This window comes from Pelodiscus sinensis, chromosome 26 (genome assembly GCF_052426305.1).
Source record: "Pelodiscus sinensis isolate ZL-2025 chromosome 26, ASM5242630v1, whole genome shotgun sequence".
NCBI classification, from domain to species: domain Eukaryota; kingdom Metazoa; phylum Chordata; order Testudines; family Trionychidae; genus Pelodiscus; species Pelodiscus sinensis.
The window spans coordinates 1145742-1173242 of record NC_143077.1 but is presented as its reverse complement, the minus strand read 5'-3'; the positions used below and the strand labels follow the sequence as shown (position 1 = coordinate 1173242).

At 46.3% G+C, this 27501-nt stretch overlaps 2 protein-coding genes and 1 pseudogene across 5 annotated transcripts in view; 1 reads left to right on the top strand and 2 right to left on the bottom strand.

Moving 5' to 3' along the window:
• ELOA (elongin A) overlaps positions 1-7784 on the bottom strand; it is a 32128-nt gene extending 24344 nt beyond the window's left edge. Inside the window, exon 1 of one of the 3 annotated variants that reach the window (XM_089773429.1) lies at positions 7614-7784. In XM_089773429.1, coding sequence (XP_089629555.1) covers positions 7614-7685 — 72 coding nt within the window. In that variant the 5' untranslated portion in view covers positions 7686-7784. The remainder of the gene's footprint in view (positions 1-7613) is intronic. The other 2 variants (XM_089773428.1, XM_075909117.2) reach the window with 2 other exon arrangements.
• Positions 7785-11095: 3311 nt separating this feature from the next.
• The window catches only part of RPL11 (ribosomal protein L11), a 31244-nt gene continuing 14838 nt past the window's right edge, over positions 11096-27501 (bottom strand). Inside the window, exon 6 of the mRNA XM_075908682.1 lies at positions 11096-11278. Within this exon, the coding sequence (XP_075764797.1) occupies positions 11111-11278 (168 nt within the window). The 3' untranslated portion in view covers positions 11096-11110. The remainder of the gene's footprint in view (positions 11279-27501) is intronic.
• LOC102443685 (kelch-like protein 31) lies at positions 16543-26745 on the top strand (annotated as a pseudogene). Its single transcript, XR_016347915.1, has 4 exons — positions 16543-16649; positions 20839-21303; positions 21422-22368; positions 25129-26745. The product of XR_016347915.1 is annotated as a kelch-like protein 31 (transcript).

The window sequence follows — 27501 nt, the reverse complement described above, 5'->3', positions numbered from 1 at the left end:
CCCCCCGCCCTTACAGTTATTCATACATGCAGATGGCCTTGCAGCCTGTGTGAGGGCAGGGCAGGCTCTCTGCCTCCCTGAGAAACACGCTGGGCTGCTGGCCAGGAGTCACTCAGGTAAGTCTCCTGGCCAGAGCCTGACTCTAGCACCCAAGACCAACCCTCTGCTCTCCACTCCTGCCCCTGTACTCCACATACCCAAATCCTCTGTCCTTTCCTGCATCCATATAGGCAAGAGCTCTCAATGGTCAGAATCCACCCACAGCCCTTTGTTTGTCCACGCAGCCACTTCTCCGAATTAAACTTACTGTAAATCATCTAATGAGTAGTTGGCCAGTCCAGTGCCCCAGGTCACAGCCATCTTCTTCATCCAAATGCCCACCCAGACCCCCCTCTCCCTCCTGCACCCCATTCCCTTACTCCAAGCTCCCTTCTGCACCCAACTTCCATCCCAGGCCTCGCACCTCTTCTATTAATATCATGGAAGAGTGTGGCCCTCAACTACTTTCCAAAAGTCTTGAAGTGGCTCCCCATCAAAATGATTGTCCGCCCCGAGTTAAACATACCGTTTAACTGGTGAACCAATTAAGGGAGGGGCAAGCAGGAAGCAGTTCCCCCAACACAAGCAGTGACTGCTCTTACCTGCCTGCGGGGCCCACCACAGACACAGGTTGCTTCAGACACTGCAGCAATCCCTGTCCATGGCAGGCCCTGCATGACTGGAGCAGCTCCCAGCACACAGAGTTGCTCCAACCCCCACCGGTTAACCGGAACTGGTAAGAATCACATTTTAAGGGTGATGTTTACTGGTTTACCTTTCGCATCTCCACAATGAACCCTCATTTTTGGCCCCCCTGGAGATCTAAGGGGGTCCCACAAAATCTAGTCTGGTGGAGCTTGAGGGTAGTGAGGTGCAAGGATTTTTTTTTGCCTCTCCTCACTTGGGAGCCAGGTTAATGAGGGTGGGTTTGTTTGTTTTGCTTCTTACTTGTATCTAGCTCCCCCAACTGACTTTTCTGTGGGTCAGTGACCCAAAAAAAGGTTCCCAACCCCCCTTTAAGATCTATAGAGAGGACTTCTGCTGAGAAGCAAAATGGCAGTATCAATGAAGACACTAATCTTAGTTAAGGAATCACAGAAAATTGTAGATGGGGAGATATTGGAACCAGTCAGACAATTGCTTAGATATTTAGGATTATTCCTCATTGTTCATTTCCTAGGTATGTCCCATCTAATTTCAAATGTCTCAGACAACGGAACGGCCACCACTTCCTTGGGGAGACTATCCAGAAGAACGGCCAAAGGTCCGTCTAGCCCAGTACTCTGTCTTCTGACAGTGGCCAATGCCCGATGCTCCAGAGGGAGTGAACAGATCAGGGAATCAAACGATCCCTCTCCTGTCATCCATTGCCAGCCTCTGACAAACAGAGGATAGGGCAGGTGTAGGCAAACGGGCCTCCATGGGCTGGACCCAGCCTACCAAGAGGTTCTGCCGCTCCCCCGCCCCCATGCCAACCAGGGCCTAGGGATGGGGGAGCACGCCAAACTCCAAGCGCCAGAGGGCAGGGAGCAAGGGTCTTCACACTCCCCTCATCCCCAAACCAATCAGGGGAAGCTAGCAAAGTGTCCTCCCACCCTGCACCTTCCCTAAAGAAACGAGGGGTGACGGGGGCAGGGAGGGAGGAGATTGCTCATTTCTCCTCGCTCCCAAGCTCTGATAGGACATGGGGCAGAAGGAGCATGCGAAGTCTCCTCCCATCCTCCAAGGGGCTTGGCATTCAGAGTCAACCGCCAGCTGCTGCTCAGCTGGCGGGTGACTCCAAGTGTGACGCTTCTTTGCAGAGCGGGGGCAGACTTTGCATGCTCTCCCCACCCCCAGGCCCTGATTGACCTTGGGGTGGGTGAGAAGGGGAAGTGAACAAAGTCTCCTCCCACCACCATGGGCATGGGTACCTAGAGGGAACCGCTAGCTATTGAAAACAGCTGGCAGTTCGGAGGGGAGCGGCAAATACTTCACATGCTACCCCACCCACAGACCAATCAGGATCTGTGGGCAGGGAAGCACGCAAGTGTTGTGGCCCCCAGTCAAAAATTACTGCCCGCCCCTGGGCTAGGGACACCATTCCTATCCATCCTGGTGAATAGCCATTGATGGACCTAACCTCCATGAATTTATCTTGTTCTTTTTTGATCCCTGTTAAAGTCCTGGTCTTCACAACCTCCTCTGGCAAAGAGTTGCACAGTTGACTGTGCATTGCGTGAAGAAAAACTTCCTTTTGCTTATTTTAAACCTGCAACCTATTAGTTTCATTTGGTGACCCCTAGTTCTCATGTTTTGGGAATGGGAAATAACTTTTCCTTTTTCACTTTTTCCACACCAGTCATGATTGTATAGACCTCTATCATATCCTCTCCCCCCTTAATCTCTTCTTTTCTAAAATGAAAAGTCCCTGTCTTTTTAATCTCTCTTCATATGGAACCTGTTCCAAACCCCTAATAATTTTTGTTGCCCTTTTCTGAACCTTTTCCACTGCCAATGTGTCTTTTTTTCAGATGCCTAAAAGATCCCACTATTAAAATGTTCTCCTTTTGTATTTACTCTAAATTCTCTCACTAATTTAATCTCAGTTGGGGTTTAATTATACTTCCTTGTAGTACCCTCAGAAATTCCTCTCACTCCTTGATCATTTGTAGCTTTCAGGGCCCCGTCTTGATGAGCAAGATGTATGCATTTTTTCAATCAAGTTAATTTAACATGCTTGGAAAAAACTCAAATGTTAGGAGTTTAGGACTTTTCAACCATTCTAAACATGCACAAATAAAACAGTGTATCACAATGAAATCACATCTTGCCCATCAAGGCAATGCCTCGTTTTCATTTTACCAAGCTTTCAATGTTACATGCAGTTGTTGTTATCTGTAATTCAGGATTTCCCGCTGAGTTGTAAACTTTTAATGAACACTATCAGACATAAAATTTGGTTACCTCTGTCACTCACAAACACCACCTTAGGGTACTTCAACACTATGAAAACTGTACTGATATAGCCCAATTGCATAGACAAAGCTACACCAACAGAAGGGATTTATCTGTCGGTATACTAACACCACTTTCTTAACCCTGTTGACAGAAACCCCCTTTCATGACAAATGGGTGTTATTGTCAGCATAGTTATGAAGGTCAAAGTGTGCTTTTTTTCAAACCCTTACCAAAGTAGCTATGCCAATATAGCTTTTCAGTGAAGACCAGGCCTTCAGTTGCTGAAATGGTTCTCTGCAATACTCACTCATCATTACATATACACTATTTGATTATTTACTACCATACAAGAAGAATGAATCACAAAACGGTCTTGTGTCTTGACTGCAAGACCTCTGGAGCAGGGAGGTGTGATTTTACACAACTGTGTATTCAGACGTGATTTTACACAACTGTGGTCTTTAGGTACTACAGTAAAACTCCGATGGTCCAGCATATGATGGTCTGGCACTCCTGATGGTCCGGCACCATCAGGAACCCGGAAGTGCTCCGGGCAGCCAGACCATTGGAGCTGCTCTGGCCCCAGCTTCTCCGATTCAGCCACTGCTAAAACTGACCAGCGGCTGACTCAGGGAAGCCGGAGATAGAGCTGCTCTGCCCCAGGCTTCCTGGAATCAGCCCCTCATCAGTTTCAGCAGTGACTGACTTGGGTAAACCTGGGACAGAGCAGCTGGGGTGCTGCGGGGTTGGTCTCGCAGCGCCAAGGGTTGGCGCTACTAGACCAACCCAGCAGCGCCCCAGCTGCTCTGTCCCAGGCATCTGGATTCAGCCGCTGTTGAAACTGACCAGCGGCTGACTCCAGGAAGCCTGGGGCAGAGCAGCTCTGCCTCCGGCTTCCTGGAGTCAGCTGCTGATCAGTATCAGCAGCGGCTGACTTGGGGACTCCTGGGGCAGAGCAGCCGGGCTGCTGCTGGGTTGGTCCAGTAGTGCCGAGGAGTGGCGCTGCGGGACCAACCCGGCAGCACCCCAGCTGCTCTGTCCCAGGCGTCCCCAAGAGCAGCTGGGGTGCTGTCGGGTTGGTCTCACCGCGCCAAGGGTCGGCACTACCGGACCAACCCTGCAGGCGTCCCGATTCAGGCGCTGCTGAAACTGACCAGCAGCGGCTGAATCAGGGACGCCCGGGGCAGAGCCAGACTATCGGAAGGGGGGGGCTATGAGGGGTCTGGGGTGGCATCCCCCCAACCCCACCCCAGACTGCTCATAGCCCCCCCTTCCGATAGTCGGGCAAATCTGATAATCCGGCACCCCCTGGGTCCTAAAGGTGCCAGATTATCGGAAGTTTACTGTACAAAACAAAGTTTCACTTTCCAAGTCTCATGCCCTTGCACTAGGCTACTGTTGAAAACATGGCTGGAGAATGTTTAAAAAAAGGTCTTGTATTTTTAGCTTTACAAAAAAAAAAAATAACTTGAGCCTAATACAAATGATACTCACTTATTAAGTAGTACTGTGAAGCACCGTAATGTTTTATTTCAATTTAACTACTTATTCTCCTTTTTCAACAGCTAGACCATTGCAATGCTTATAAAGCATATTTATTCCAAATTATTTCAGTATAGCCTGGTCCCATTCTTTTCAACCACATTTTATGTTTTCTGCATCTGCAAAACCTGAAACAGTGAGTGCTGGTCTACCCACCGATTTTGCACTGATAGAATTAAATCTCCTTTTAAACTAACTAATACAAGAAAGCAAGCACTTCTGAAGTGACACAAAATACACAATACTGCTCCAGTATAATTGTTTCTGTTTTAAAAGTTTGCACCAACCTGCACTGGAAAATATGACCGTTTAAAAACCTATGACAATATCATCCAAGGTCTCCCTCAGAGTGCTCCATGTCAACAGTCTTGAGATTCCCTCCAAAAATAATATTAATACTTAGCACTTGTCAGCAGTAGAACTCAGAGCTCTTTACAAAAGTGGATAAACATTGTTATTCCCGTATTATTGGCTGGGCCACCAGCCAGTAACCAGATGTTTGAGAGGAAGGTCCAAGAAATCTTGAGTTGGACAACTGTCTCAGTTTCCCCATTTGCAAAATAGACATAATAGTCTCAAAGATGTTTTGAGGATTATGTTAACAACATTCTGAATCTTTGAGCACTATGAAAAGTGTATGTTGACTCCAGATGAAAACAATGTAAGGAAATAAGCACCATAAAAATGGCAATTTTTTAACTGAGGTATATGCACAGAGATCTAACCTAGATAAGCCATAAGTACTAATGTCTTGTGCCAAAATGAGTTGTCACTCACAGCAGAAAGTGTAGACTTTCATAGACCCTTCAAATACCTAACAGAACGTTACAAGGAGGTGGGAGAAAAATTATTCTCCTTATTCTGTCCTATCATCAGAGAAGAGAGCAGCAAGGGAGGTTTAGGTTGGATATTAGGAAAAACTTCCTGCCTGTCAGGGTAGTTAAGCACTGGAATAAATTGCCAAGAAAGGTTTTGGAATTACTGGATATGTTTAAGAATGGGTTAGATAAACATCTGCCACGGATGATCTAGATAGTGCTTGGTCCTGCCATGAATGCATGGCACTGGCCTTGATGACCTCTCAAGGTCTTTCCAGTTCTAGTATTCCACGATTCTAGGTTATAGACCTCCCCCTCCTTTGTTACGTGCTTCAATGAGCAGTGAAATAGTTAAAACTTAATTTGCCAATATCAGTTATCCTTGAGCATCTGAGTTATCATCTGGAGACGAAGGGACAGTTCATCTCTCTCAGAGTTAAGGCTGTTTTGCACAGTTTTATGCATTAATTGGTTTAAAAAGAGATTTAATTCTATCAGTGCAAAATCTGTGTGTAGACAAGCACTGGTTTTGCAGAAGCAGTAAACATGAAAACATGAACCAAAGGCATGCAGTTCCACAACAACATATTAACGTATTTGTATTGTGTCCAGTTCTGGGCAGCACATTTCAAGAAAGATGTGAAGAAATTGGAGAAGATCCAGAGAAGAGCAACAAGAATGATTAAAGGTCTAAAGAACATGAGCTATGAGGGAAGGCTGAAGGAATTGGGCTTGTTTAGTTTGGAAAAGAGAAGACGGAGAGGAACATGATAGTGAATTTCAGGTATCTTGGCCTCTGAGGATAGGACAAGAAGCAACGGGCTTAAATTGCAGCAAGGGAGGTTTAGGTTGGACATTAGGAAAAACTTCCTAACTGTCAGGGTGGTTAAACAGTGGAATAAATTGCTTAGGGAGGCTATGGAATCTTTATCACTGGAGATATTTCAGAGCAGGTTAGACACCTGTCAGGGATGATCTAGAGTCTTCTAGACAGTGCTTGGTCCTGCCATGAGGGCAGGGAACTGGACTCAATAACCTTTTGAGGTCCCTTCCTAGTCTATGATTTTCGTAGTGGACACAAAAGCTAGACAGGGTAAACAACTTACCTGAGAACAGAGAAGGAGTCCAAGTCAGAACCAGAATTAGAACTTAAGATTGGAAGCTCAGCCCATGGCTCTCTAGAAAGCCAAGTGCAACATGGCCTAAATGAAGCTACCTTAAACTTCCCTGAGCAGCAACCAGTCAAAGGTTTGGTTAACAGCTGCTTTTCACTATGATCACACCCAGAATACTACACAAGGAATTATGGGGTTTCCACCATAACTCTCAGCATCACTTGGGAAGGATCACTTGTACTTTCCAGAAATAAGTTCCCTCAGAGCTATTATTTTTACAACTGTATTCCATATCTATGACAAAAAATAATACTCACATGCAAATATAGAATAACCCATCCCAGAGGGACAGGGATCCTCCTTGGACTCCATTCTGAAATCCTAGTTTAAGAGTTATTTTATAACATGACAGGGCTCCAGATCCTATTTATCTGGTTAGGGCCCAGATATAGGCACTCCTTAAAACTATTACAAACATATTCAGAAGCGCCATGGCAACTTCCCCACTGTGTGTTCAAAACAAATCGCCCACCAAAGGGCCATGCCCAGTGGGACCACTGCACTTGCAAGATCCCCCTGGACTCAACTTTTCTCAGTCACTTCCTCTTCCATAGCCTGGCCTCCTAGAGATGCCCTTCTGCTAGAGCCTAGGGAGCCTGACTAGGATCCAAAGGGAAGCACCCACATTACCCGGTGATGCTTACTGGCCAGATTTAGTGTTTAATCCATTAAGGTTTTAAACAGCATTTTACATCCCTACTCCTGACCCGTCCCCCTACAGCCCCTATCATCCTTCTCAGGAGCTGAGCCCTACATCCCTTCTCCCTAACATGGGGCCCAGGAAGGGGGGCCCTCCACTGGTCCCCTGGGGCCCTGAAAGGGGGGCCCGCTCCAGCCCCCTACCCTTAAAGAAGAGATTAGAAACTGTCCCTGGATCCCTGCCCCCATTTACCCCGTGACCCTTAGAAGCCCCCTATAGCCGAGCGCCCCTCCCCCCACCTCAGATCCTCTGCCTGGCAGTGGCACCCGGGGCCCCTCAGGCGCCCATGTCCGCCTCAGCTCGCGGGGGCCCCGAGCCCGCCCGCCCCGACGTCCGCCGGGGGACCCCAGGCCCTCGCTGCCCCGCGCCTGCCACCCGCCCGCGCTGCCCCGCCGCTACCTTCTTGGGTTCCGAACTGCCCGAGAGTCTCGCCTGCAGCTTCCCCACAACTTCCAGCACCGAGTCCGCCATTTTTACTGCTGGCGAGGCCTCCGTGGCGGAAATGGCTTCACCGCCCACCGACAACACGGCGCTTCGCCATCCGCCGCCGCCATCTTCGCTCCTGGCAGGAAACGGAAACCATACGTCTGGTCAACAGCCAGTCGGCATCTTAGGTGCTGGCAAGAAGCTTCCGCGTCGATGGGAAGCCGCCATTTTGGATATTGGCAATAAGCTTCTGTAGTGACAGGATTCGCTGCCATCTTAGGTATTGGCAAGAAGTTGCGGGGCTTAGGAGTAATCGCCATCTTGGATGCTGGCAAGAGGCTTGTCTACCACAATGGGCCCCTCGGCTACCCCTTTCTATTGCTTTTTCAGTGGCTCCCTTTGAACCCAGCAGCGTTTACTGGGGGTAAAGGCGGGTGCCATGCTCCAGACTCTGTGCCAGCCCATGTCAGTGCTGGGTTGCCAGGACACCGGCACATTGCTGCACCCCAGGGCCGCCTGTCAATTCCTGGGCATGTGGTTACCCCACATGCAGCCTAAGGGCGCAAAGCCAAACACCACTGCCCCACTCCTCCACCTCCCCCAAATCATGGCCAGCCTTGCCCCCCCCCCCCCCACACACACACACACTCTCAATTTCACTGGTCTGGGGCAGAGAGTTGAGGTGTGGGCTCTGGGGTGGAGAGCTGGAGGGGCTCTGGCCTGGGCCAGGGAGTTAGAGTGCAAGCTCTGGGAGGGACTTTGGGTGTGGCAGGAGACTCAGGAGGGTTGTCAGCTTTCCCACCAGATGCCATTCGTGACAATGACATCCAGGCAGGCAACCCTAGATTCAGAGCAAGGGAAAGGGGGTGGAGTACAGCAAAGGGTTCTGGGTGCAAGCTTTCGTTGTGAGAGGGGGCTCAGGTCTGTGGCAAGGAATTGGGGAATGAGGGGTGCAGGCTCCAGTTAGGCAGCACTCACCTGGGGCAGCTCCTGGGAAGCAACTGGCAGGTCCAGCTCAATGTTCAGAGGCAGTCAGACAGCTCTGTGCATTGCCTCTGCCTGCAGCCACTGTCCTCGCAGCTCCCACTGGCAACAGTCCTCATCCAATGCAGTGTGCAGAGACCCCTGGCTGTCTCTCCACATAGAAGTCAGACTTGCCGATCTCCTCTGAGAGGCATGCAGAATTAAGGCAGGTAGAGATCCTGCCATAACCCTGCTGCGCTAAATCTCCCAGATTGGCTTCAGTAACGTCTGGGAGATTGAGCCCGATTCCAGGAGACTTCCAGCCAATCTAGGAGGGTTGGCAACCCCTAGTTTTGTGTAATGTTTCCGAATGACACCGTGGCCTAGGCTGCCACTTCCCATAACTCCCCTTAGCTAGAAACAGCGCATGGGAGCTAATGGGAGACATGAGGCTCCATGGCTATGGACCCTTTTAGGTAAAGTGGCACAGGCCCACTAGTAGCTTTCTCAAAGTGGGCCAGGGAACACGTTGAGAAACACTGTATTACATTATGTTACATACAGGCCAAATTCAAATTTCTTAATCATTTTGGCAGATAGGCTTAAAAATAAGCATTGGTACTTTTTCTTCCCGCTTTTATCTTAATTTTCACAGCTGTGGTAAATTGGGCAGAAGGGGAGAATATCAGACAGTATTTCCTGACAATCCACACCACGATTCAACAAGTTCAAACACAAAGTGTTAACACCCCAGGTCAAAATACACAAAGTAAGGACCTTGAACTCAACCTCTATTAAGCTCTCAAACACCATTTTTCTTACTTTGCCTACTTGTACATTGGTACTATTATCAATCTAATTTTTTTAATTGATTTGTGAGAATGGTGGAAATTATGTTTACCAACATTTACTGATAAAAATCTAATCTCTCTAAGCCTAATTATATAGATATAGCAATAACATTGCGTGCCAGTCACAGAATTATAGATATGTAGGAAATATCACAGAATTAAAAATATTTGGTCTGATCCTGTCATTATACATAGCACTGCTCAGACACAGAATCTATTATATATTTTGAAGAGTTTGTTTGTGGATTTGTTTGTACAAAATAAAGTCATACTTCACTATTACCTACAGATATCAAATTTTGCATAAACAATCCTGCCACTTAAATTAGCTGAATGCCAGAATATGCTGGGTGAGAGGTTTTTATGCCAGAATATGCTGGGTGAGAGGTTTAAATATTTTTTGTTTTGTTTTTCATACGAAAAAAGTCATTACTATTATGATTAGAGTTCATAAAAAGTATTTGCTAACAAAATTAAAATTGAGTCACCTATTCAACTGTCATTTTAGTGCAAAGAAAAATTTTACTGTTATAAATCACAAAATAATTCAAATTAGTTACAGAAATAGTAATAGAAGCTGTACGAGTTTCTGATTCAAATTTATTATGTATGGTAATTATTCAAAAAAAATAATGTCTGAAGTTGAAATCCTACAAATTTAAAACTGTTCTTTTACTGTACAGGCAGTCCCCGGGTTACGTACAAGATAGGGACTGTAGGTTTGTTCTTAAGTTGAATTTGTATGTAAGTCGGAACTGGCGTCCAGATTCAGCCGCTGCTGAAACTGACCAGCGGCTGACTACAGGAAGCCCGAGGCAGAGTTGCTCTGCTCTGGCTTCCTGGAATCAGCCGCTGATCAGTTTCAACAGCGGCTGAATCTGGACGCCTGGGACAGAGCAGCTGGGGCGCTGCCAGGTTGGTCCCCACAGTGCTGAGGTGTGGCGCTGTGGGGACCAACCTGGCAGCACCCCAGCTGCTCTACCCCAGGTGTCCCCAAGTCAGCTGTTGCTGAAACTGATCAGCGGCTGATTCAAGGAAGCCCGGGGCAGAGCAACTCTGCCTCGGGCTTCCTGTAGTCAGCCGCTGGTCAGTTTCAGCAGCGGCTGACTTGGGGATGCCTGGGGCAGAGCAGCTGGGGTGCTGCCAGGTTGGTCCAGTAGCGCCGAGGAGCGCAGACGAGGGAGATGCGGAGCAGCTTTTCTCGCCCCGGAGGACGCGGGCGGCGGGACCGCGGTGCATCTGGGCGGTCCCGCCGCCCGCGTCCTCCGTGGCTTTGCTCCGCGTCTCCCTGGTGTTGCACTGAGGGATGCTTAAGCCTAAATTTGCAATCTGATTACTACTAATTAATTAATTAAACCTCAGTGGAAGTTGCAGATACCACCAAACCTCATCTATCATAGGTGTTTGTTGATTAACTTGCCGCAGAGAAATAAAAACGTTACACAATTTAAGGGGGTCAAACCATATATTGTAAAAATTTTAAAGGTACAACAAGGAAATAGGTATACACTCTTAATATCCCCAACCCAGGAAGAAATAAGAGGATAGAAAAGTACCCACAGACACAAGGTATGACACAGTCAATAATTACAATTCCAGTCGTCGACGATGGACGGTGATGCACCTGTCTCTCAAGCCTTTGGCTAATTAAAGCCTCTAGCGAGAGACTAAGAGGCGATCCCTCGCAGCGATGTCCTCTGCGGTGCTCTCGACCTCAAGCCTTAGGCTCCTTCCGAGCAGGAACAGAGAGGCGATCCCTCGTAGACCCTGGGGACGGGTGTGATGCAGGCAGGTGGTGAAGTCCTCCTCCGGGGCCTTCCGCTCCTGGACACAGGATTCACTGCTGGTAAGTTACCTGGCACTGTCTTCAGGTGGATTCCGCTCTTCAGTTGGAACCGGCAATAGACAAGCAACTCCTGTACCCAGACTGGATACATAAAATCCCTATCTAAACTAACACGACGCCTCCCGTTGCAATATAATACCCCGGCCGCTTGAGCGTAGAACCGACGCACTATACTAACGGACAGACTCGATGACGAACCTCTAACTAACCTAGCTACCAATTAGACATGGACAGGGGATAGGGTGGAACGCTGCAGAAGTAGCAAACAGCGAATAAGCGGGAAAGGTGAACCAGAACTTAAGTAGTCTCTCCCCATGAATATTTATGAGCTGTAGCTTTAAACTCATTGGACCTTGTTTGGGTAAACAAAGGTCTCTGATTGGATGCCTGAATAAATAGCTTCTAACTGTCTGGGGTGAGTGTACTGTGTCCAGCAGCACATGGTGACATGTGCAGCTACTTGCGTGCTGTGTGCAGCAGCACATGGTGACGTGTGCAGCAGAAGCTAGAACCATCTGTGTAAATATTCATAGTGGTTATTGTTTATTCAGTGTCACTGCTCGTGCATATTAATGAGAAGGCAGGGACCCCGTTACACTGGTCTGCTGAGGGGCCGCCCCAGCAAACCAGGGAGACGCGGAGCAGCTTTTCTCGCCCCGGAGGACGCGGGCGTCGGGACCGCGGTGCGTCTGGGCGGTCCTGCCGCCCGCGTCCTCCAGGACGAGAAAAGCCCCGTTCGTAAGTACGGATCCGACATAAGTCGGATCCGTGTAACCCGGGGACTGCCTGTACTTCCCTTTTGCAAGCACAGTAATAACATTCTGTTACATATATTTAATTTCTTGAACTTTCCTCTAAGTGTAACCTATGGAAAATAACTTTGCCCGGTCAATGATGGGCTTCATCTACTATTTATTGGGTAGCAGGTTGTTCTAGGATTGCAGATATTAATGATCTGGTCTACCAGTTATATTCCCAGATAAAAACCTAGGCTCAGAAGGAGCCAGGAATAAGAGGATTTATCAAAGGATAAAAATAGGTTGTAATCTCAAAATTAAAATTTTTAAACTCAGGAAATTCAGAGTTAGGGTTACACTTAAAATAAACTGTGTATTTCTTTCTTTTAGGTTAAGGAATCCAAACAAATATAACTCAGCCTAATAATGATTCCATAAGCAATACAATTTACAGGGTTTTTTTTAATAATTGTGGTACCAGATAAAAAAAAAAATTGTAAATTAGATTAGGTTTTTTTTTTCATATTTCCCTTATGGTGTTGATATTCATTAATACAGAGCTTAATTACAACTTAATGTCTTCCAGTACAGTTTGTGCACAAGATTTCAGTTAATCTTAACTATATGAAAAGTTTGAAGAGTCTGCCTTATTCCATTGTTAAGATAATTCAGGACAAAGAAAAGTCTGAGACGGCAGTAACATTTCTTAAACAAAACATATTTTATTTAATTTTACTCAAACTAATTACATTACTGAGTTGTAAATTCTCACAAAAATAATTTTCACCAGTCCAGAGAGCCTCCTGGTCCCGGAATGCACCATGCAGGCCTCCAGCAGCAATTTACACAGATACAAATACTTAAAGTGCATGGGGGTGGAATGAGTACAATGAAATTGTTTAAAAATATATATATATATATTTTTAGCTCCACTCAAAACACAGGGGAGAAAAGTTGGAAAATGGAAAATCAAAAAAGGATACAACTGGTCAAAAGCTATGTTTTCAAGCTTCCATTTTATTGCAAGCAATAATCTGAAATATCGTTATAAATGACCCCACACTGACTTTAACAACCAAGTGATGTTCCAAGTTACACAAAGCAAGACCAAAAACAAATCCATTCAGAAAGGGAAGGCTGATACATTCTGACTTTCAGCCATCTCAAGCTTTCACTTAAAAAATAACTGCTAGCCTAGCATTGTCATGCCACTGCTGTAGCACTAATCATTGCAGCTTTGCTGATTCATATGCATTACCACAACTAAATCCACCAGTATTTTGTCTTAGATTGTCACCAGATTTAGAAGGCCCATATAAAACACAATAATAATCCAATCAGAGGAATATATTGAGCAAATCTTTGCTCAGAAGTCAAAACACTGGGCAATGTAACATACCGAAAGGTGTATGCAACGCCCATGCCATTGCACTAGTCGGGAGTTTGTCAGGGCCGGTCCCTTCTCTGGCACTCCAAGTGCAGAAGATGGGGGCCTGCAAGAAACCTTAAATACCTTGCCTTTATTTTGTAAATACCTTTACAAAAACTCCCCAGAATCACAGATGCACTATCTCTGAGAAAACAAAACAAAACCGAAACTGCCACCATCAAGCAATTTACCCTAAAAAGGAAATGGGGGGGCACGAATTCCTTCTCCAGGGGTACCCTAAGCTCTTTTGCCCTAAAAGAGCGTGAATCAAAAAAAAGTGAAATACAAAGCTGCCATCTCTGGTAGCTGACCGCTCAGTCTAGGCAGGTAGAAATACCACAGACCTCCTGTTACTTTCCAGGACACAAGAATCAAATCACCACCTTAAAAAAGTGATTTTTATTAACAAAACAAAAGATATATTTGATAAACTATATTTAATTGCTAAGTGTTAGAGAGCAACTAAGTAAAACAAATTAAAACACAGAAAAACTCTAGGAACAACTCTTAAATAGTGAATGGGGGAGGGAAGACATGAATTCACACAGAGAAGTTCAAACAAAACAACCAAAATAAAGCAAAATACCCTGATCACGACTAGATCTACTTTTCCCTCTACACACGATCCATACTGATCTGTATTTCCAGGTCCAGTTTACTCCCATGTCCAATATTTCTTAAAGGCATGATCATTCTGGTCCCTGCATCTGCTCCCTTCAGCCCTTAACTTAGTATCCACACAAAGGAAGAGCCGACCAGGTATCTATATCCAATTCAAATTGCAGCACTGTATCCCCATTGGTTCTTTTGGCCCCCTGCCAACACCTTTGCTAGCTACCTGAGTTTAACCCCTTAGTCACTGCATGCTGGCCAGCACTCCTCCTATCCATCACAGAGTTATTGTAACACACTGTGGAATATGATCAGAACATACTGGTCATACTGGGTCAGACCAAAGGTCTATCTAGCCCAGTTTCCTGTTCTCAGACAGTGGTCAATACCAGGTGCCCCAGAAGGAATGAACAGAATAGGTAACCATTACGCGATTCCCTCCCCTGTCACCCATTCCCAACTTCTGAGAGAGGCTAGGGATACCATTCCTGCTAATCTTGGCTAAAAGCCATTGATGGACCTATCTTCTATGAATTTATCTGGCTCTTTTTTGAACCCTGTTAAAGAACAGGCTTTTACAATATCCTCTGGGCAGGGAGTTTCACAGGTTAATTGTGTGAAGAAAAACTTCCTTTTGTTTTAAACCTGCTACCTATTAATTTCATTTGGTGACTCCTATTTCTTGTGTTATGAGAAAAATGATGAAATTGAAGGAATGGTATAAATACCCCTTTGTATGACTATTCCTGACATCACTGGTTACCATCCAATGATTAAGAAAATGTTGGATGACTGGAAAATGGTTCTCAAGAATCTATGGGCTGTTTTTTCTGTTGATTGTTTACCTCATTCATCTAAAGGGGTTGAATTCACTCCTGTGCAAAGCGCCAGGAAAAATGCGTATTCACAAGTTCCGCTTGAAGTCTCAAAATTAGGGTTATCAGATGGTTTCAGAAAAAATACCGAACTCACCCCTCCTCCGAGAGTTGTTAAGCAAAAACAAAGAAACAAAACAAAAAAGACCCTGAGAGTTGATAAGCAAAAAAACCAGCATGGCCCCTTTAAGAAACATGTGGTGAGGCTTTTGGCCCTAACAGGCTGCCCGCCATCTTGCCTCCCTCCGCTGGGCCCGACAGCTCCCCTGCGAAACCCAATAAGCACTAGGGTTGCCAGGCTGCCTCCATATTGAGCTGGATAGCCTGGGATTTTCACCTTCTGGCCAGGAAAAAAATTTTAGGTGTCCGATATTTTCTGATTTTTTTTTTTACCAGACAGGAGGCAAAAATACTGAACTGTACGGTTCGATACCAGACACCTGCAAATCCTACTCAAAATAGGGCTTAAGTAGGATTGTAGTGGTAATTTGGTCTGCCCAAGCTACAGGGCTGAATTTCACTCTAGAACTGCATGGACTTCAAAAGGACATTATAAAGTTCTCTGAAATTTGTTTGAGTCTGGAAACCAATTTAAGCCTCTTTTCCGATTCCTTTTGAACATCCAAGCATCCAATTGTGGCTGGTGCAAACACATGTGAAAAGCCGATTTTTAAATAGTTGCCAAAAACCCATTTTGATTAAATTTGTAACTTCTCTGGTTATGGGATTGTCTTTTGGGTCTGGGTTTGCACAGCACACAACAGCACCCTAGCTCAGGACTCAGGCTCCTAGATGTTATTAGCAATAATACTTAATAATGTTAATTGTCAAAGTCACAGTTCCTGTGCACCATCCTGACACTAACAGATTTGTTTCTTCCATTCCTGCTAGGGACATTAAAATTAGATTAATCAACTAATCGAATAGATAAATGCTGCATGAAGCCCAGGGCCAGCAGGGACTCTTGTACATTTCAAAAGTGGAATGCCACCACTGCGCCCCCTGCCCCTCCCATGGAGCTAGAGGGCACCATCTTAAGCCAGCTGCCCCCAGCTGCTGCTCCTCCTCCCCCTCCCTCCCGCTGCCTCTTTCTGATGGAGGCAGCAGGGGGGGAGCAACTAGTTGACTAGTGCATCAGCTATCTGATAAGCTTTTGCTTATTGAATAGTCAACTAGTCACTTACAGCCCTAGTTCCTGCTAGTCTGTTGGTGAGGTTCTTAGGCCAACTTATCAAATGGTATCACTCAGAGGCACACCACTGCTGGGCTGCTCTCCCCCTCACCCTGTCCTCAAATGGCCGCTTTTGGATTCTCCACCACTCATTTCACTAATGGTAGCTGGCAGACTAGAGAGCAATCTGAAGTTTTTGGAAGCACATGCAGTTTATTTGCTACTTCTAGATTCTGGCAGCCACTGTCAGGATGAACTTTGCTGGGACTACAGCTCTTCCTGACTCCAGTCTTTTCCAGGTCTCTCAGGCCTGTGCTGAGGGCAGCTGTCCCTGCCTCACCAGCAGAAGGCTGCTGTGAATGCTAATGTGATAAGAACTGTCAGCTGGCCTAGCAGGGTTGGGGGAAGGGCAGGTAGGATGTTGCATTTGGAAAGTTTGAGGGTCTCAATATCTCTTGACATGCAGAGCGCAGAACCTCTACCCTGGTCACAGTCCCCACTGGACTAACCTATTTTATCACCAAGGTAAGAAACAAAGAGAGCTTCCTCTCCATGGATCTGGAAAGCCAATGTTTGTCCTTTTAAGTTCAATATTTACAGAGATATTTTCTTGTGTGGGTCACTTGTAATGTTTAATTTGACTATAGATAGCAAAGAATAGCACAGGGGAAAGGGGCTAAAAAGGGGGGTAAAACAGGTTATTGTAATTTAAATTAAACTTGGAATTTTGGCTTCCAAAGTTTGCCAAGAAAGTTGTGCTTATTTTGTAAATCACAGAGTTTTGCGTTATTATACTATCTGGAAGTGCTTGGTGATATTAATACTAATTGACAGTGACACTGGCAATTTGATTAGACACCAAAGAAAATAATCTAAACAAAAACCTACGAAGGACAAAGGGTAATTATACAACCACAAGTGAATCTTTGCTGTTAACTTGGTAATGCTCTTAGTCAGCATGTAATATTGGTGCAGATATTAGGGTAGCAAAATTTGCAGGGAGGAATTACTGATTCTTAAAAAAAATTAAATATCCTTATTTCTATCTGTGCCCTTTTCAGTCCCATCAGGCCATTCAAACTGCATGTAACCAGGGATTAGTCTGGAGGGAAAATATTCCTTTTAAAATAATCTCAGTAATAATATGACCAGAAATTGCAAAATTGTCCTGTTCTGAATTGACTTCATTTAGAAAAGGTTCCTCTTCCCTTTTGCAGTTGGACATTGGGGCAACATTAACCCAGACTTTTAACCTGGGATTTTTCAAAGTTAGGAGAGTGAAGGACCCAAGCCTTGCTGAAATTTAGTAGAAACTACTGCCCACACTGCTACTGGGCTCTTTGAAAATCCCAGCTTCACTTTGAATGTAAAGTATAATGCCACTCAGAAATATCCTCTCAGATCAGGGGAATTTTGGACTCTGGGATGAGGGCTTGTTCATGTGGGAAAATTGACAAGCATCGCTTGTCTGTAACTGTACTGCTCTAGCTGGTCTGATGTAACTCGATGTGGTGAACACTCGTATTCTGGAATAGCTATGGTGCTTTTGATTCACACCCTACCTTGTAGCAGGATAACTTCTCCATGTAGATAAACCCTCAGACACCAAAACAAAATGCTTTGTTAGAGCTATCCTGATCCATGGGAGATTATAGAACGACAGGTCAGGTACCATGGATGGTAAAACTCATTGTTCTTCTGATTTAAATAAAATGCAAAGTATGTACAGATGCAAAATAATCAAAAGTAACTTGGGCCAAATGCATTCCTGGGGCGTAACTCAATTATGTCAATGGAGTTGCATCAGGGATAAAGTACAGATTAACACCCCAACATATGGGGGGAGGGGAGAGTCATTTATTTATTTACTAGAAGATTTACTTGGCATTGCTCAGGTCCTTAACTCAATTAATTTTTGTTTTTCATTTAAATCATTGCTCTGGGGTGGGGCTGGGGTTAAGAGGGTCAGTGTTCAGGCTGCCACGGAGAGAGAGGACAACCCCACCGCAGCAGCTTGGGGCTGGGTGAGAAGCGCTTCTCCATGGCTGATGCAGCAGGCACAGCTGGGGAGGGAGCTTCAGGCCCTCCCTAAAAGGCACTACAGAGTGGGCAGCTCAGGGCTGGGTAGGGTTGCCAGGTGTCCGGTATTGACCCAGACAGTCCAGGAGGCAAAAATACCATCCAGTAAAATAATCAGAAAATACTGGACACCTAAAATGTCCGGTATTTTCTGATTTTTTTTCCCCTGCCAGGAGGTAAAGGGGGATTAGTAATCATGTCTTACTAATCTATTAGAGTTCTTTGAAGGGGTTAACAAACATGCGGACAAAGGGGATCCAGTAGATATAGTATACTTAGATTTTCAGAAAGCCTTTGACAAGGTCCCTCACCAAAGGCTCTTGTGTAAATTACATGGCATGGGATAAGAGGGAAGGTCCTTTCATGGACCGAGAACTGGTTAAAAGACAGGAAACAAAGGTTAGGAATAAATGGTAAATTTTCAGAATGGAGAGGGGTAACTATCCCCAAAGGGTCAGCCCTAGGACCAATCCTTTTCAACTTATTCATAAATGATCTGGAGAAAGGGGTAAGCAGTGAGGTGGTAAAGTTTGCGGATGATACCAAACTGTTTAGGATAGTCAAGACAGAAGCAGACTGTGAGGGACTCCAAAAAGATCTCACCAAACTGAGTGATTGGGCAACAAAATGGCAAATGAAATTTAATGTGGATAAGTGTAAAGTAATGCACATCGGGAAAAATAACCCCAACTATACGTACAGTATGATGGGGGCTAATTTGGCTATGACAAATCAGGAAAGAGATCGTGGAGTTATTGTGGACAGTTCTCTGAAAACTTCCACATAGTGTGCAGCGGCAGTCAAAAAGGCAAATAAGAAATTAAGAAAGGGATGGAAAATAAGACACAGAATATCTTACTGCCCCTGTATAAATCTATTGTACGCCCACATCTTGAATACTGTGTACAGATGTGGTCTCCATCTCAAAAAAGATATTTTGGTCTTGGAAAGGGTTCAGAAAAGGGCAACTAAAATGATTAGGGATTTGGAACGGGTCCCATATGAGGAGAGGTTAAAGCGACTGGGACTTTTCAGTTTAGAAAAGAGGAGACCAAGGGAGGATATATTAATGAGGTCTATAAAATCATGAATGGTGTGGAGAGGGCGAATGAAGTAAAGTTATTTATTAGTTCCCATAATAGAAGAACTAGAGAACACCAAATGAAATTAATGGGTATCAGGTTTAAAACTAATAAAAGAAAGTTCTTCACACAGCGTGTAGTCAACCTGTGGAACTCCTTGCCAGAGGAAGCTGTGAAGGCTAGCACTATAACAGAGTTTAAGGAGAAGCTGGATAATTTCATGGAGGTTAGGTCCATAAAAGGCTATTATAGAATTGATGTCCCTGGCCTCTGTTTGCCAGAGGCTGGAGAGGGATGACAGGAGACAAGTCGCTTGATCATTGTCTTCGGTCCACCCTCTCTGGGGCACCTGGTACTGGCCACTGTCGGCAGACAGGACACTGGGCTAGATGGACCTTTGGTCTGACCCAGTACAGCCGTTCTTATGTTCTAAAAATACCAGACAACCCTAACACACTCAGCAATCGGGCCCATTCCCCACCCCTTCCCTCCACTTACGTGGTTCCGCAGAGAAGCTATATTCTGGCACAGAGTAAGAAAACAAGATGGCCACCAGCAAAAAATGCCTCACAGGCCTTAAAGGGGCCATGATGGGTTTTTTTGTATTTTTAAATTTTGTTTTTGCTTAATAATTGTCAGGGTCCCTTTTTTATTTTCCTTAACAACTTTAGTCCCCCCCCTTTTTTTTCCTCAAGTGTTTTTTTTGGGGGGGAAGAGAGGGTTCAGTGTTTTTGGTTAAACCATCTGGCAACCCTAGGGCTGGGGCAGTCTCCAGCCAGCCCCTTTCACCTCCTTGGTGATTGTCTATTTTGTGTATGGTTTTATGCATCCTTGTATGAATTGGGGACGGGGAAGGAGGGCTGCAGCATCCAGCACAAGCCTTTTCTCTCCCCACAAATATGCAAATGAGGCTAAGCGTGGAAGGGCTGGAGGCCCCCTATTTCGAAATAAGCATCTACACAGCGCTTATTTCGAAATAGCAATTTCGAAATTGGCGCTATTCCTCATGGAATGAGGTTTACCAATTTCGAAATAAGCCCTCCACTATTTTGAATTAATTTTGAAATAGCAGTTGGCTTGTGTAGACGCTAAGAAAGTTATTTTGAAATAACTTTGCTGTGTAGACATACCCTAAGTTATTACCTAGTCCCCCAACACCTCTGTTTTTCTACTGGAGATTGCCAGTTCTTTACTACTAATGCAGAATAAAAGTGGCTTCCAAATATACCTTTGTTATCCAGAGTGTGGTTAAAGTGTTTAATTTAATTTCTAACAGTAACAATGATCCAAATTTTCAAAACTATTCACATCCTACATTTTCAATTCCCCCCAATTTTTTCCATTACAAAATTTTGTCCAAATGTATATGATTGGGGGGGGGGGGGATTTCAGCAAAATTCAGTTTTCTAAAGGAAAAAACTGACAATTTTTTAAGCAGCTCCACTCCTTGTCTATTCCTGTACCATAGCCACTGCTTAGCAGTATGTCTTTCATAGCAAGACATCTACAGTACCTCTTGTTATAGTGTCATCTAACTTTTCCTCTCTCTGTAGATTATCATCTGGCACCAACCTCTGCTGAGGTGGCACCCAAGAAGAAGAGTCCCAAGAAGAACAAAGTGCACAGGGGCGAGGGTTCCATGACCCACATGATAGTGGAGGACACTTTGCTGGACATTGATCACCTCAACCACTTGAACGGTCTGTTTGAAAACGGCTCCAATGGCTTCTGCTGCACTGCCACCGAGATGAAGAACCCCTACCATGGAGGCAGTCTCCTGGAGGTGATGTGTCAAATGCAGCAAGAGTGGTTCCTCTGTGACCTCACCATTGCCACCAAAACTAAATCCTTTGATGTCCATAAACTTATCATGGCTTCATGCAGCAAGTATTTCGACAGCCTGCTGAAGAGAGATCCCAACCTGCAACCAGTGGAGCTCAACAACATCTCTCCTCTGGGCTTGACCACCATTATCACTTATGCCTACACTGAGAAGCTGAATCTCTCCCTCTACACCAGTTTTTCTCAAATTGGGCTCCGCAAGGTTGACATACTGGAAACATCGATAGGTACAACACATACGATCAGTGGACCGCTGGGGTTCCACATAAATTTTTTACACATGAGCCCAAAAAGTTTGAGAGCTGCTGCTCTACACCACTGGCAGCATCATCTCAACAGCCAGCCACCTACAGATACATGCTTTGCTAAACATGTGCAGTGACTTCCTCATTCAGGAGATCAATGTAGAGAACTGCATGTATATCACCAACATCTCAGAGATGTACAACCTCAACCGGGCCAAGGATGAAGCCTGAGAGTTCATCCGGGAAAACTTCCTGGAATTCTCTGAGACCGAGCAGTTCATGAAACTCACCTTTAACCAGCTGAACGAGCTGCTGATTGATGATGGCCTGCAGATCCCAAATGATGTCATTACCTTCCAGATGGCCATGAAATGGCTCGAGTTTGACCCAAAGCGAGTCACATACGCTGCCAGCCTCCTGAGCAACATTAAATTTGGCACCATATCAGCTCCTCATTTGGTCTACCAAGTTCAACCAATTCCACGGATGATGCAAGATCCTGAGTGCCACAGGCTGCTAGTGGAGGCTATGAATTACTATCTGCTCCCTTACCAGTAAAATGCTCTTTAGTGCAGAAGAACCAAAATCTGTGAGAAAGCTCTTAGCAGGGATATCAGCTACAGCAGTGGTTTCCAAACTTTTCAGCATCACGCCCCCTTTTTGATTTTTGAGAAACCCTCACGTCCCCCTCCCAAAAAATTAGCAGCAAAACTTGGGGTGGGATTGACAGGTGTGTGGGGGGGAGGGGCTGGGTCGCCTTGCACCCCCCCCCCCCGGAATTTCTTCATGCCCCCCCCAGGGGGACACGCCCCCCCAGTTTGGGAACCCATGAGCTACAGGGATCTGGACGGAAACTGGAGCAAGCTGGCTGAGATGCCAGCAAAAAGTTTCAATCAGTGTGTCATTGTGATGGATGGGTTCCTCTATGTGGCAGGAGGGGGAAGATCAAAATTATACTAGGAACGAGGCTCAACATGCAGTCAGCAGTCTATGCAGGTAACAAGAATTTCCTCCAGGCAAGACAGTCCCCATTGTGTAGTTAAAACAATAAGTGTTCAGTGTACAAGAAAGTGACTGCATGCATATCTACCACAATCGTCAATGGGTTTGAACCTGAGATCTCAATGCAGGCCCCTATCACGAGCTGAAGGAGACTGTTAGAACCCAGGTATGGGGAACCTTTTTTGGGTCGGGGGCCGCTGACCCACAGGAAAATCATGCGGGGGCTGCACACAAACTCATGGATGTGGTCCTTGCCTGAGAAGGAGAAAGACATTTCCCACATCCCTCTCACACAGCAGAGCCTGGATTTTGTGTGCTCTAGCCCCATGGTGGGCAGGGGAGCCTGGAGTGCCAGTACAGGCTCCCTGATGCTGGAGGGGAACCCTGAGCCTTGGGGGCCAGATCCAGTCAATCTGGGGGGCAAATTCAGCCCCCCAGGCCTGAGGTTCTCCACCCGTTATAATCTCTAGACCCAGCCATTAGGGATAGGAAGGATTACATGCACTAAGCAATATATTCCATCATTTTTACTGAGGATATTTTTGACAAGGTTAAATGAGCAGGAGGAAAATTGGGGCTAAACCCATCAGAAGTATCTACTACAGACACATAGCTCCAAGAGCAGATAATAAAATATTGATATGCTAAGGGCTAGCTCAGCAGAGCAGTGTAGCCCAGCAGAGCGGACACTGGAGCGGGTGACAAAAGACCTGGAATTTCTCCTCATCGCTGTCATGTCACATTGACTGCTCATCCTCTCACCCTTTGCCCAGCTTACCTACTTAAGAGTGTAAGCTCTGTGCTCCCAGGGACGTGGCTTACTGGGTGTATACAGCACCCTGATCTCAGGTGAAGTCTCCAGGTTCTCCCATAATACAAATACATAACATCATTATTTATTCATGAACAATGATAATGATACAAATCCAGAATACAGGAGCAACTTTCATTTACATTCTCTGTTTTTTTGTGTCGCTTAAAAGTTATCTTTTGTACTCTGGCTAGAGATTGCTTAAATAGCTAAATCTCTCTATAAACTATCAGTTCTGTTATGTAGCTGATTCCCAGTTTGGCAGAATTAGCATCCCCAGTAATTTTTAAGCTATGTCTCTGGGGGGAGGCAGGCTGGGCTCCTGGGGAGGGCCACAGCTGCACCAGCCCCCATCCCTGGGCAGCTGGGGAGGGGAAAAGGGAGGCCCCCACAGCCACCAGGGCCACACTAAACCTGGCTTCTCTCCCCCCCCCCCCCCCCCCAACCCTTTCCCTGGCCGCAGCCCCGGTCTCTTGCCCTCACCCCCAGAAACTGGAGGAGGGCTGGGGCCGTGCCAAGGGGTGGCGGTGGCAGGAGCAGCAGCAGCAGCAACTCCTCACTGCACTCCGGAGCCCCGGGACCTACCGGGGAACCGCTGCCCCACCTGCCTGGTGCTCCAGCCTCATCCCCCCACCTCCATAAGATTAGAGTGCTGGCACTGGCTTCCTGGGCGGGGAGGAAAACCTGAGGCTCTGCACCTGATTCAGCTTGCCTGCTGACTCCGCTTCGGGGCAGCCCGAATGCCTCCAGCGCAGGTGGAGGTGGCAGTTCCCCGCTGCACTGGGGCCCTGGGGAGCAGTGAGGAGCTGCTGCCGCCGTCCCCTAGCCTTCCTGCAGGGGATCCAGAGGCCAAAGGGAAGCCCAGGGTGCCCCCCAAGGAGGGGCTAGAGGACAACCCCAAGCCATGGCCGCCACTTCCCCTCCTGGGGACTACTCAGGCTGGAGGGTGGGGCAACGCAGAGTGGTGTGATGGCATCATTCTGTTGCCCCACAGGAAAAGGTGGTTTTTTTTTTTTTGTTTTTTTTTTTGAGAGAGAGAGAGAGAGACAGACACTCACCTTCTCTGTAATGTAATTTGCTTGTCTTTCTCCTTTGTTGCACAGTCTAAGTGGAGGGGTTGGGCTTTCGTAAAGTTCTCATGAAACACGTCATGGGACTGTTTAGGGATTTTAATTAAGAGAGGAGACATGTAACCTTGGCAATAGCAAGTATTTTATTGAAATTGAAGACACAATTGGGATGGGGCTTGCAGAGTAGAACCCTAAAGCTACAAAGGAAAACTAGCAGAGCGAATGAATAGCATTTTGCCTTCCTTCCAGACATGAATTTGTTGGTCTTGGTCTAATCCTTATGAGACATTGTTCCCAGATCACAAAACCATCACAGAGTTACAAGAGTTGCTAGCCTCTGGGAGAGAGATAATGAAAGAAAGAACAACCTCGTGGACACTTCATGCCCTACAAGCAGGCTCTCAAGTACTACAGGACTGAGGAGAGAACCCATCTAGAAGAGAATAGATCTAAGGGGGGGACTTGAAGGGGCTTCCTATAAGTCAAGAGACACGGCTACAAGCTTTTGAGGCTCAGGACTGGCTTAGGACAGGAATATTCAGTGACAAGTAGCATGTTCACAGCCTGCTGGACCCCGGCCATTCATAACTACAAAAACAGGACAGCCCCTGCCACAGATATTTTTCCTGCAGCTGAGAAAGGCCTCCAGAAATGGCAAAGTACTGCCTAGCAGTGTTCAGGTTTGTATAGCAGCAGTTGGCTTTGTGCTGCAGGGAGCGTGAGGAGAATCAGGTGTGATATAACATCTGTGGCTGGAGAGCTGCATGAAGATCAGTAACTTCTCTTTGCCAAGAAGAGCTAGTGTCCCCAGGGCAGGTTCAGAGCAGCCCTCCACAGCAGGGGCTAGGTGACGGCTCTTCCGTCTCTCCACAGGTATGATGTTCGCTTCAACACTTGGCTGCAGCTGGCCAGCATGTTGCACAACAGGACTCACTTGTCTCACTGCCTACAATGGCCTTCCCTATGCCATCGGTGGGTGCAACGCAGAGGGGCTCCTGTCATCCACTGACTGCTACATCCCTTCCACCAACAGCTGGCAGAGCAAGGCCAGCATGGAGATCCCTCGTGCTGGCATGGCAGCAGCCGTCATTGACAGCAAGATTCTACCGGGGGCTACATCAACAACTCTTACTCACGCACCATGTGCAGCTACAAGCCCAGAACAGAGGTGTGGTGAGACCAGGCAGGGCTTGGCACTCTCAGGGACTGGCACTGCGCTGCCACTGTGGCTGATCGTGCCTACGTCCTAGGGGGCAGCCAGCTGGGCCCCTAAGGTGAGCAGGTGGATGTAATCGCCGTGGAGTGCTACAATCCTCTCACAGGCCAGTGGAGCTATGTAGTACCTGTGCCCACTGGGGTCAGCACAGCTAGAGTAACAATCCTTGAGGGGCATATCTACCTAGTGGGAAGCTGGAATGAGTGGGAAGAAATACCAGAAGTGTGTGCAGAGCTACAGGCCCGCTCTGAATGAATGGACAGAGGAGGAGGATCTCCCCGAGGCCACTGGGGGGTGTCCTGCTGCACCATCACCCTCCTGCATTCACCAAACAAGGTCTCCAGGGCTAGTTCAGCAGCCTCTGCAGCTGTCAGCATCTAATGGAGGAGCAGGATGTTTTTCCATCTTCAGCTGGGGACAAACACAGAGTTCAAACCCTGCCAAGAACAGAGTTCAAATTGCAGGGCAGCTGAGATCGGAACATACCAAGAGCCCTGGGAAGCAAAGGCTGGTTTCATAGCACATGGGGAACCTGCCATTTCAGGTTGGAGTCTTTCCACCGTCTTCTCAGTTCTCCTTGTTCAATCAAGGCACTTTTTTAACGCTAGGGAAGTGTTTGATGGAGTGCCCAAGAACGCCTGTAACTTTAACACCAACCCACAGTTGCTAAACAGAGTCTGAGGCACTGAAGCAACCAGAAAGGAAAGGAGAATTTTGATCACCAAGCTGGATGCAGTATAGACACTACGAGAGCTCAGTAAAACAAACAAAATATACAAAAACTGCAGACCCTCACAGAGCTCCTATTACAGGGATTGTAAAAATGATCAGACACTCAAAAATTATTGTACAGTAATTCCTCATTTAACACTATAGATGCGTTTCTGAAAATGTTTGTGCTAAGCGAAACATGCTACGCGGGGTCAATTTTCCCATTAAAAATCATGGAAAAGGTGGGGGGTTGCATTTCAGGTGGTGGTGGCGGCAAAGTCAATTTTTTGTTGGTGCTGGGTCATCAACGTCAACATTAGATATCTAGCAACACAAGATAACTAGCAGCACAAGTCGCCGCGGTTTGTTAAAACACAAAGAAACACGTGAGTGAGCGGAGAAGCGCTGTGACCATGTGTATTCATTCGCTCATGCATATTACCATTGTTTTCACCAACTTATACTGCTGTGCAAAGTAGTCCACCACTTGATTATTTTCGTGTTATTTCGGGGACGGTCGTGTTATTCGAAAAACGTTCCCAAAAAAATCATGCTATTGCAAAAATGTGTTAAGTGGGCACATGTTAAACAAGTAATTACTGTAGTTACATCCTTTTACATTAGCCAGAAGAAAAACAGGGCTAAGAAAGAACACTGCGACCCTTGACACGTTAAATGTATTTATCTTCTTTAACAGTATCAAGGGAAGTGAGTTGCTAGGGCTCCTGTTAATTAGAACAGATGCAAACAGACCTGTAATTATAGGTACACAAACCAAATCCCCCTCTCCCACCTCTTCACTGCATTGGGCACAAGTGCTTACACAAACCTTTACAAGTCCATCTCAATAAGTTATGCAGAGGAAGCTATGGTCTCAGGAAGCCTAATGTTTTTACCTTCCACCTAGCAACTAGGGAACTTACCTGTAACTGGCAGCTGAGCCGGGCCAGAGGAGCCCTCCACCCACAGCTCCAGCCTGGCTGCAGGATCCTGGTTAAGCGGTTAACTGGGATTTTACATCCCTCCTAGCAACCTGCACCTGGACTCAGCCACTCCTCCCACAGTTAACCCAACAGCAGAGAACCCAGAATATGGAAAAGTCTTGAAAGGTAAAAGGAGAAACATTTGGTTAAGACAGTGCCAGGAGTAGAATTTAATGGAGTCGGTGTTTGCACCACTAGACGAAAGGGGCCGTATATTATGAATGGGTTTGGGAACGTGGGGAATGAGAGGGTAGGGTGTGGTCAAAACGGCTGCACTGTGCTGGAGAGAGAGGTGACCTGCAGCACTTTGAGCCTCTGACCAGAGCTGTGGGGCAA